General features: G+C 43.1%; 1 protein-coding gene across 2 annotated transcripts in view; it reads right to left on the bottom strand.

Moving 5' to 3' along the window:
* LOC108700864 (acid-sensing ion channel 2) overlaps positions 1-12,242 on the bottom strand; it is a 176,865-nt gene that overhangs the window by 68,591 nt on the left and 96,032 nt on the right. Inside the window, exon 1 of one of the 2 annotated variants that reach the window (XM_018234884.1) lies at positions 3,067-5,148. The exons of the other annotated variant lie outside the window; for it this stretch is intronic. Within the exon in view, the coding sequence (XP_018090373.1) occupies positions 3,067-3,708 (642 nt within the window). The 5' untranslated portion in view covers positions 3,709-5,148. Of the gene's footprint in view, positions 1-3,066; positions 5,149-12,242 lie in introns of those variants that run through there. 2 annotated transcript variants of the gene reach the window in all.

Raw genomic sequence — 12,242 nt, 5'->3', positions numbered from 1 at the left:
CTATGGTCAAATTCAGTCTTAAGTGACCGGAATAGATTGCACATCATTGGCAAATATTGTGATGGAGGCCATCAGAATACATCAAGTGACAGGGCATTTAGCTTCTTGTTTCTTTCTATGCAATGTTTGACTCATAAACCAATGAGTATCAGTGGGTTAGATAGAAGAAAGCACAAATGTCATCACATGTTAAAAAAGCCCACACTCCAGTGTACACTAATAATCATGATAAATAGGCTTAATCAAGCCTTAATCAAGCCATGCATTTTGTATTCAATACAGACCCATCCTTCAGAGAAAGCAGAGAAGGATTGAGGCTGAGTATTCTATAGCGTGTAACAGTGAAATAGATGAGGATCCATACAAAGAACAGACAGCAATCACAATGTCAATAGTACACCTTATATGGAGAAACAAGGCAAGTCATGAAAGGATCTCAGATAGCATTGTTCACATCTCTAGCACAAAGTATACAATTTGACTCAGCATGATGGTAGTGGGGAAGGAGGAAGGATTAACAGGAATAAAATCATGGCCCTCATATTTGTTTCCAGTGCACATACATCATATGACCACAGGTTGTCATCTCTTAGAAGGTAAGATGAGGTGTGGTATTGGCAGGTAAGGTCAGGTGAAGTATTTGGCATCATGGCTCATAATTTCAAGAGGAAGCAATAGCTTAACATGTTATGCATTGGCACAGTTTGCTTCCTTACCGCTTATAAAGTCCATGGCTGAGGGTTACTTACCGCTTATAAAGTCCATGGCTGAGGGTTACTATATAAGGGCTATGAAATCCAAAGATCTTTGGCCTCTACTACTTAAAGTAACATGCTCTGGCACTCTGAAGAGCGGTTCAACGGCCTCAAATCTGCCATACCCCAAATAAAGTGTATCCAAGTAAGAACTAGGATGATTAGAAGAGAAAAGGAGCTGAAAGTTCAGTATAGGGAAGTTTTGAATCTAATACAGAGCAGAAACATGGCTGGAAACCAGAGTTCCTGGAGGAAACCCCCACACACTCCAGATCCCTACAGTGAGGTTAATTGGCTCCTGATGGCCAGTCACCATCTCTTTCATAAAGGCTTTGCACACTCTGTCCATTTGTTTGTCTATTAACATACTTGTATTTTTTTGTTTGTCTATTAACATACTTGTATTTTTTGTTTGTCTATTAACATACTTGTATTTTATTGCTATAGTATTTTATTGCTATATGCAGGCAAATGAAGAGGACTGTTCCTACTGAACTTCACTGAAGCTGCAAGTTCAGTCAACAAATCCTTGGTAAATTATAGGGAAATTGTATAATTGTATTAACATAGGGAGAGAACTATGCAGTTCTGACTTTTTTTGATGATTTGATGACTTGAGCAACCTATCCCATGAATGTATTAAAGGGTCATTGGTGTACAGAGCACAGACAGAATCCAAATTTCAGAACCATCTTGCATTAGGTAGACTGCTGACCCTGGAGAATGAGGGAAAGTCCTGATTTAGCCGAGTTACAGTTTGCTTAAGCCCTTTAGAGTATAGTAGATGAAGACAGGACCTGTGGCCCATCAACAGCTGATTAGCCATTTTGCCAGTGGCTGGTGGGACGAACCGGAAGACCATTTAGGGCAAGATTTCGAGGGAAAGGTCAATAGGATTACATTTGGAGTGAATATACAGTATACTACCATACTGAACAGGGGACCACAATTCAGAAATAAGCTTCCCAGTACTCCTGTCTCACCTCCCAAGTGTGTTTTCAGGATATCATCAAAAGGCTGCATATATTACTGCACCATAAACTCCTTTTTCTCTCAGAGATACTTAGCATATGCAGTGCCAGTGATTGGCCAGTCTTTTTATAATGTACCCCCATTTAAAGAGTATTGGCTGCTTGTTTCTGTAACTTGGACAACCTAATCTCAGAGCTATTTGACTGCTAGCTCTTCAGGTGAAAAAAACTTTTGGAGATCTGCGTTTTTTTTATGTTGTCATTAGCTGCATATTTGGTCCGACTACTATATACAAACCAAAAGAAATATACATTGGATGCATACACCTTACATAATGAAATCTGTAGCCCACCAACTTCTAACAGACACTTCCCTGTCTCTGTATCTCTAAAACATTCCATTCCATACTGCACATCCATTAATCAATCTAAAATCCCATTCCATACTGCACATCCATTAATCAATCTAAAATCCCACTTCTCTCTATCACATACTATCCTACCACCCAGTTTGCTTCTTCTATTGCCTTTCTGCAACATCCTTAGGCCATAAATCATATCAATCCATAGTCATATATCAATGAGCAAACCACAAGCCACACAATTGTGTTGGGATGTTTTTTTTACTCCCAGACTACACACATGTATTATTTGCTAGACTACTTATTTCAGATCAACTTTAAAGCCATGTAATCCAGGTAGAGAACCATATTCATGAAGTAACATCAGAAATTATAATTATGCTCTTCTCTATCATTACCATTCAGACTGTTGTTGGTTATTCCTCTTTGACTAGCACAGTTGGACATACCGTACAAAACTATAAGTATTGCCCCACCTAGGTTTTTCTAAAGTGGAGGGGAACGTGAGGAAGCTTTGACTTCAAAGGTCAAAGTATGAGATGTTCCTACAGAAAAACAGTAGACTTGGGATGGTAAAGCTGTGGTCTTTTAAGATGTTTTAGAAGTACAAAGCCCAGCCATTTCTTCATACATGTTACAACTGCTGGTGGGAATTGTGTTTCTCAATAATGGAAAGAAAGACCTTGTTTTGGACAACACTGCATGGACAGAGTTATTAAAATGTAGCAGAAACCAGATTTACACCTTTGGGCAAGAAGATCTAATGATAACTATAAAAAGCCAAAGATCAAAAGATTTACGATACATGTGAAAGGGGATGCCTAGTTTGACTATCCATCATATTTATATATACTAGACATACTTAAAAAAGGTATACTCAAGAAATTTAAACTCCCTTTGCAGCTTTCCTCAGCTTGCATGAATAGTTATTTACAGACCTGGATGTGATATCAACCACACAACAGAAAAGTGACTTACAGTGGAGAAGTTGTGTGGACCACAGGCCTCACCGCGATACTTGCAGGAAAGCAACATGTCCTCCAGCTGGTGGCCCAACCTGTCCATGAATCCTACACTGATCCCGTCAAAGTTTCGAGGGGGTAGAAAAAGTCGAAAATCTGCCAGTTTGTGAAACCACTTCTGTCTGTCCTCCGGCAGTAGCTCTGCCAACATGGGTCGTGCTGTGCGGTTGGCAAACAGCAATCCCAGCCAGTAGCCTGCAAAATAAAGGTCGCTTTTGCTGAGCCGGTGAAATCGAACAGGGTTGTTGTTGCAAAATGTCACTGCCGGGAAAGCCAGCTCTTTGCTCCACTCCAACTGGACCCTGGTGTGTGAGGGAAAGGACAGCAAATACAAGAGTCTGTTGGATGACCAAGACAAAAAGAAGCCCAAAGAAGTGAAGAAGGCCAAGAACCAAAAAGTACGATGCCGGAATGCCAGTTTGGGTGAGCAGATGTATTTTAGGCCATGCAACTTTATGTGTTGCAGGGAGGGCAGAGATAAGGCATGGTGATGTTGTGTCCTTGTGTGGCATTTTTGATGCACCACCTGGGCGTCTGCTCTGGTCAATCCTGAGGGGCAGCTGCCAGCTGGAGCCCGGATCCTTTCTTCCCGAGTCATGACACTCCCCCAGACACTCACCAGCAGGGGGGCATCTCGCTGTGGGCATCGGCAGCACAGCTTGGCACCACCACCCCCTCATTCATTCAGTCGGTACAGTGCCCAGAATGCAGGATGAAACAGTAGGAAACACCAAAATAAAAAAAAGACACAGGTTGCTACAACAGGCACAAATGCCACATGACAAATTAGTCAGCTTTGTAAAAAGAGCCTTCAGTAAATGTTCTCATTGAACCATGCGTTAAGGACCACCTCACAAACATGCTGGATAACTCCCTTTTATTTTGACTTGCTCAGATTATCAAGATTCAAAGCTGAGGCTCATCTTCCCCCGGGGGTGTTGGTGGAGATGCCTCCTGCTATCTTTTCTATAAAGGATTGCTCTTTAGATTTTTAATACCCCTGCATAATTACGAGGCATAAGCAACTCTTTTCCCACACGCTTCAGCTCAAGCAACCCAGGTCTTCTTCTCCATAAAGCAACAGTGCCATGGAAGGTATTGGGGAAAAGTGAGGGTGCTCGTTGGCCGTGAAGAGAAATATTCCCTGCCAAGTGCTCACGGCTTGGAACAGGAATAAATCCTTCTGATGATTACTCCAGCTCTGGCTGTCTCTGCGTGCCACCGTCCCGTGCTGCAGTTCCTTTCTTGATCATCTATGCAGGCATTTGATTAGGCGTTATGAAGAACATGAAGATGATTAAGGGATTGCCCCCCCAGTAGCATGTTGGACATGAAGATGATTAAGGGATTGCCCCCCCAGTAGCATGTTGGATTAGAAGATATCTGATGGAGCTGCTTCTCTAATATCGTTTTAAACCTTCAAACGCAAAGCAGAGACCCTTTGGATGCATCCTCCCATGGTTACACAAGAATGCTCTTCACAACACAAGATCCGTTATCTGATTTACATTCCATTACAGTTTTCCACTCTGGAGACGGGAAGTAATAATGTCATCAAGTCATGCTTTGGGAGTGCCACCAAAACACGCACACTTGCAGTTTTGTATGCTTGGCACAGGCGTGCCTGTTTTAGGGGTTGATTCATCCACTGCCAGGATCCCCCTGTCCCTTGCGGTGTTTTATCTTTCCTGTTGTGCTCCTCAGTAAGGATCTCCTGCAGGTCCAAGAGTTGAACTAACTTCCAAAGCAAGGGCAGCACAGTGCAAAGGTGCCGGCTGAGTTCAGCAGGGCTCCTCCTGAAGCATCAGGTCTTCAGATCTGAAACATGCACAGTTCCAGCCTTCCAAGAAGTCTGCAGTCCCAACCGACAGTTCCCAGGGAGGAGGGGGAACACTTTATGGCAAATGTTGCACAGATGACTTGGTGGTCTTTACACAAACACACCTGCCTCTGGAGAAGATTCCCTTGTGATGGGCCAGTTCTAAGTATAGGAGCACCCTGTGCGCCTCTCCATGTCTCTGCTGCACACAGGCATCTCTACTTGTGCACCAGTGCAATCCTGCATTACCGTATTTCTCCTTATACACCTGCACATGCTCAATTACCATCAAGCTCAGACAAGAGGGGCACTCTGGCAGTCTGAGCTGCTTAACCCCTTACTTAACAAGCTCACAGACAATGATGCTTCCAGGATATAGATCTATAAAAATCCAAAAGAGAAGAGAAGCAAAAATCCAAAAGAGAAGAGAAGCAAATTCTTCTTTTCTTAAGTCACAGTTATTTGTGTGCAATATACACAACCATTGCATGAGGAAGGAGATCCCAGCACCATAGAGCTTACAGTCTAAGTGGTACATAATATATTGTATGAGGGGCAGCCTTTATTCATTGCCATGGGTTCTGTTGCCCCAGCCTTGATTATAGGGTATCAATCACATTACCATTACTAGCTTTATTGATTTTTGAGCTTGCTCAGCTCCCTATAGGCAGCACCGTAGCTAGATTCTGTTACTAAGCAATGACTTCCATGGGTTTGGAGACTGAAGCAAGCAATCCCTCTCCGTAACCCCCTGCCCGGCCAACCAACATCTCTAGTTATATTAAGAGCTACCTATTTCTTTTCACGGAGACTTGCAGAAAAATGATACGATTTCATAGCTAGAGCACAAGCTGGTGGAGCAGAACGACTGACAAGAGCCAAAATACACAAGTGTACCCCCTCCTATCTGATCTGTGCTTAGGCTGGTTCTGCCATTGTGATTTCCCTGTGGTCAGCTGTGCCATTGGCGTGTTACACTGGGAGCCAAGTGATGCATACAAATACATGTTCTGTATGTGCGTGTGTGATTCCATACATGGAGTATACTCCCTCTAGTGGAGGATCTGCCCAAGTGCATGCCTACCTCACATCAGCTGCTGCCATACTGATTAAAACCCAACCCAACACTGTCCTGCAACATCCCCTTTTTTACACCGCTTGGGCACCAAGGAGCTCAATCTAGTGGCCTTATGCAAAAGTACCTTTAGTCTGACTTTGCAACTACCAAGCATGGGTCTAAGAACTCGTCAAAATGAACTTGAGCTATCCCCTAGGTTTGGACCTTTTGATCATTTATTCCTATGGCACATGATGGTGCTTTGATCCCAGAAGGATGGTTCTTCTCCCTTCACTTGAGCAAGGAAATCCATCTATGCCACCCATTGGCACATCCAGACAGGCATTGCTGAAAAACAATGGGGCTCATTTATAAACACTGGGTAAATTTGCGCATGGCCAGTAACCCATAGCAATCAAATGTTAGACTTCGTTGTTCTCATTAAAAAAAAAATCTAACATTTGATTGCTATGGGTTACTGGCCATGCGCAAATTTACCCAGTGTTTATAATTTACCCTTGTGGTACCTACTTAAGCCACATGGGTCAAAGTAATCAGGCGCCGGGGGAGATGGATAAAAGTGGCCCTAGGGGTAAAGTCTCCTCTTCCTTAACCCTCATTAAAAAAAAAGGCGAGCACAGGTCTAGCACAGTTAATGGAAATCAAGAGTAATTGGCAAGGAACATATCTTAGTTGCTGATTTATACTTCAACCCTTTCAATTTAGCAGTGTGTCTATTCTTGTAGAGCAATCTCAGGGGCACATCCTCATAGATGGAGTCAAAAGCTTGCACCAAGTCTAGTAACCAATCAGGTGTTTGCTTTCAGTTAAATGTTACTTGATCTACTTGACCTTGTGCAAACTATGCATACCCCATGCATACCCCATGTATACCCCATGCATACCCCATGTATTCTATCTGTACTCAATACTAACTAGAGTGATATATAAATATTCTTAATGTTTGCTAGTGGTCTAGTAACCCATGTAAACCAGAAGTGTGCAGCCAAGAGAACAAGGTGGGTGCAAGCACTACAATCTTTTAGCTTCTAGTTGGAAGAGCAGTGTATCATATTATTATTTCCTAATGATTTGCCTATCTTGGGCACATGGAGAGGAGGCAAAGGTTGATCAGTGGTATATACCCCCTAGTACAGAGATTCAAGCTACAGTAGCATAACCTTGCTGCAAGAAGCTTGCAATCTAACCTTAGCGTTTGTTTGGCTGTGCTAAGGACCTCCGGACCTCCTACGCCACCACGGCATGAGCCAGAAGACGCCTGTGAAGACAGAACCTTCTGAATACTCCTTCTATGCAATAAACATGATACAATACCTCCATCGGACAGGGAGTCACTCATTCTGAGGCTTCTCCTTGGTAACAGTTCCATGATAATTAACAGCAAGTCAAGTTAAAAAGCACCGTGGGAGCTGGTGTTGGAAACCTGGTCTCTCTGCCACAGATACTCTAGAACATACACAGCCAGAACACACAAGTGCAGTGCCAGCATGTTTAATGCTTGTAGAATAAATGACGGATGCAGTGCCATAATGCTTGTAGAATAAATGACGGATGCAGTGCCAACTTCATATTTAATGCCCCCGGTACACAAACCCTATAATGCCCCCGGTACACAAACCCTATAAATACAGTTCTAACAAATGTGAGTGACCCAGAATGTTTCCCCATATCTTCTACATCTTTTTCCTACTATTTTTCTCTCATCCTTTTCCTTTCCTTTTTGCCTTTCCTTTTCCCATCATTTCCTTTTTGCCTTTCCTTTTCCCATCATTCTCCCCCAGTCCAGTTAAGTTTGGCCATCTTCATACTGGTTCCTGTACCTGAGAACAGGTTTTTTTTTTCAGTGTCCCACCAGACCTCCTCTATCTCATGGGCCCTCCACCAATTGCAGTGTCTGCTTTCTCTATATCAGTGATCCCCAACCAGTAGCTCGCGAGCAACATGTTGCTCTCCAACCCCTTGGATGTTGCTCCCAGTGACCTCAAAGCAGGAGCTTATTTTTGAATTCCAGGCTTGGAGGCAAGTTTTGGCTGCCTAAAAAACAGAAATATGGCCAAACAGAGTCTCCTTTAGAATGGCACCTAGGGGGTACCAAATAGCCAATCACAGCCCATATTTGGCACCCCCAGGGACAGTTTTCATACTTGTGTTGCTCCCTAACTCTTTTCACAATTGAATGTGGTTTACAGGCATTACTTTCATTGAATGTGGTTTACAGGCATTACTTTCATTGATCAATCGGTGTGGCACAAAAGCTGGCCATACATGTAAACATTTGCTCATTTAGCAATGTCGCCAAACAAGCAGATCTTTCCCAGATGCCCAAATTGTTGATCACAACAATGGGAATACAGACTGTCGGAGTGAGGATCAAATCAATGAGCTGATGGGTTCTTCACCCTCATGGGATTTTAAATGTGTCTAACCAATATCTGCCTGAAAACAGGCCAGTTATAAATCAATCAGACCCATCACCAGGCCCATACATCAATAAGGACCAAGTCAGCAGCTGTTGTGTGTATGGCTCGAAATAAGCGGCTGCATTTAGCGTGCATATGTACAGTTCAGCAGCCAAGAAGGTTTTTATTTCTTAATGGTCTAAATGGGCATTCCCAAGAACCCACTTGTTGGTGGCCAAGTTGATCCCTGGCATTATGGGGTAGATGGTAATAATGTATGGTAATGGTGGAAATAGGCCATGTTGACTACACTAAATCACTGTTACCATCTTTCCATCATATACCGGTTACACTCGACTGCTGCTATTAGGAGTCACACCTCTTTTGGACCTCTTCTGGACAACTATTGAGGAGTCACACCTCTTTTGGACCTCTTCTGGACAACTATTGAGTAGACTGGCTGCTATAAACATGTTTTGCCCTGATCTGAACTGAGGGGTGCCTCCGTTTTGTAGTAGTTCAAAGGCTGAGCTAAGTACCAAGTTAGAAAACCTCTTTCACAAATAAATTTGGTGATCACGGAGCACACACATAAGATGCAACTCTATGCCTGATGAAAAAATGTCACTACTCCTGGCCAATAAAGCAAGGTCAAGCTCCTGTAAGGCTTAGATCTCATTTAAAACATACTTATGAATTGATTAAATTCAGATCTTCTTGCGTGAGTTATATCAAAGAAACTGCATTACAAATATACTAAATATGACATTTTATTACACGGATTAAAACACGAGGTGAGGACGTGTAGTACACATCTGATGCCACCTGAGGTCATGTAATTAGTGCCCTCTTAGCCTTTGCTGTCAGACACTCAGCATTATGAAACCCTTTCAGTAGAAGATTTACATTTACAGTGTCCTATTTTTTTTTTTTATTATCCTGCCAAGATATCAGCGTATGCTAATAGCCAAACGCCCGTCTTAGTGAGTCACAATGCATCTATGTATAGAAGATCTGATGAGGTGCATGGGACCGCGTACAGCCATCTGTCAATCTTTGCTTTCCCCAGCCCCCTATCCTGGTGGCACTTTCCAGAAGGCACTTTCCAGAAGTCATGAGTATCACAGAAGTATGAAGTCAAGTATGATCACCAACAACTTAATTACGCTGGCAACATGGGGTTCACCCAAGATCAAAGTGCCTGTCTTAGTTCACATTGCATCTATTTTTGGAGATATGATGAGGTAAATGGCATCTGCCAATCTCTGCTTTCCACTAGACTCCTATTCTGATGGCACCTTTTTAGAAGTCAGGAGTAAGATCCAAGCTCCTGTCTTAGTATGTATATGAGAGGTCTGATGAAGTTCATGGTGATGGAGTACAGCCATCTGCCAATCTCTGCTTTTCCCTGGCCTCCAAACCTGATGGCACTTTCCAAGAAGTCATGAGTATCACAGTCACGTGAAGACCAGTATGACCACCAACAACTTAATTAGGATGGCAACATGGTGTTCACCCATCTCACATTGGTGTTCACCCATCTCACATTGCATCTATGTATGGGAGGGCTGATGAGGTGCACTGCAATGGTGTACAGCCATCTGCCAATTTATGCTTTCCTATCCTGATGACACCTTCCTAGAAGTCATGAGTATCACAGACGTGTGAAGTCAAGTATGATCACAGACCACATGGGGTTCACCTCTGAAACCCCAATGTATATGCATTATAAAGCCAAGCAAGTCAGCAGCCCACTTAAAACAAGAGGCATCTTGTTCATGTGATTGGCCCTGGTGGCATCAAACATTATTTTCTATTGGACCATCCTCTTGCATATGTAATTAAGCTTCTGACCCTCCTGTCCAGAGAGTCAAACATTTTAAACAATGTTTTCCTAGCTCTGAACACCTAAATCAATATAAAATTGGCCTATGTTAGATAGCAAGGAGGTGATAAATGTAGTAGTGCTAGTATGGGTGATTCTCAATGGAGAATTTTCCTGTGTATTTAGGTTGTCTACTTTGGACAACTAAGGGATGCAAAAGAGTCCCTTTTAGAGAAGGTTAAGGTTCCAGTTATATAAAAATTTCCAATTTAACTTCTGTACTCTTTTTGAGGAGCTTGAGGAGCTTGGCTTAAGATTTAACATCCTATACAGGTTTCTAACACATCAATAGCTTAGGGAACATTGGTCTCTGCTTGAGATATTTCTACTAATGTGCTTCAATAATTTATTGTCCCCTTGCAGAGGATCTTACTTTTCTGCTTCTCAACTATGGAAACATCCGCCCTCCCTTATCATTGGCTCTATCTGAGAATGCAGTGGTTCATCTTTGCTAAGGCTCCCTAAATCACGCCCGCTGTCCAGAGGCCCGGTTTATGTGTGGTGTATATCAGATATGGAGGGGATCCAGGCACTGGCACTGTCAGTTTACACTGGGCTCACATCCAGAAAAGCCAGACACAAAGGGTGATCTCTGCAGAGCAATTATACCGAATGGGAGTTATAATGTGCGGAGTCTGATCACTGCTTGGTTCTGGGGCAGGCAGGGTGTCCTAGTAACCCTTGTCTGGATATAAAGGGAATTGGTCATAATATCTATTTAGGGTAAATTGTATGGAAGATACATTAAAGGGCATGAAAGTAGATATTTCCATTTATACATAATTGAGGAGCTGTCGTACTGCTTGCCTCCAATAAAGCATTTCACTATGCTGAGTATATACAAAATGCTGAGTATATACAAAGACTCGTTCACACTAGCAGGGTACAGACTTAGCACAACTCCTCTCCCAAAAACACTCTGGAGGGACTCACGAGGGTCTGGTGTGCCCAAGATCACATAAGGCTCAACTGCCGCAATTCAAAATTTCAATAAACGAGGTGGCACATTGTCTCAAAGTGAAAAATACTATTTATTAAGTCATTAAAAGTTTAGGTAGCTGGAGTGCATACACGTTTCGGGAACACCACCTTAATCATAGGCATACAAAGAAATGCCAACGTGAACAGTGGAACAAATCCTTAATGATTAGATCACGTAAGGGGACTGTGTTTTTGGTTCTGGTATCGTCTGCCTGCCCTAATGGTCACTGAACTAGCCCTGATCAGTTATGTGGCAAGGAGGCCAACATATTGGTGCCATACACGGGTCCATAGGTGGAGAACTCCACAAGAGGTTCAGCTGAAGCACCAGGAGCCCAGTGGCAGTAGTAGGGAGCCTGGGCAAGTTATGGTCCGAGAGGGTGGGGTTGGCATAGGCAACAGGGTTTGAGTGGGTCATGGTTTGAGTGGGTCATGTTGGGTGTTTTTAGGTGGGGAATGGCCAATCATTCTAATTTTTTATATTGGGGCTCAATTCTACTTAGTTGGAAGGACCAACCTCCCAGCAAGCCCAGACCAACCTCCCAGCAAGCCCAGACTGAAAGTGGGGAAATAACCATGGGGAGGGTTCTGTTAAATAAATAATATGGGTCCCCATGATCAGTAGTCAGACTTACAAGAGAGATTTACCTTGAAAGGACTGGTAATCTAAAATACTGTATGGCCACATGGTACGGGATCCAATACCCAGAAACCCATTATCAAGAAAGCTCAGAATTACAAGAAGGTCATCTCCCACAGACTCCATTAAAGGCAAATAATTTTCTCTTTTCCATCTCCATATTAGGGATGTAGCGAACTGTTCGCCCGCGAACTAGTTCGCGCGAACTTCGACCGTTCGCGTCCGCCGAATGTTCGCGAACGTTTGGGAACGTTCGCAGTTTGAGTTCGCGTTCGATCGTTCGACCATTCGACCATTCGAATTCCTTCGACCGCTAAAAATCGAACGATT

The sequence above is a fragment of the Xenopus laevis genome, chromosome 9_10L (assembly GCF_017654675.1).
Source record: "Xenopus laevis strain J_2021 chromosome 9_10L, Xenopus_laevis_v10.1, whole genome shotgun sequence".
NCBI classification, from domain to species: Eukaryota; Metazoa; Chordata; class Amphibia; order Anura; family Pipidae; genus Xenopus; species Xenopus laevis.
Note: the sequence above shows the minus strand (reverse complement) of the source record. Positions and strands in the feature narration are given on the sequence as shown.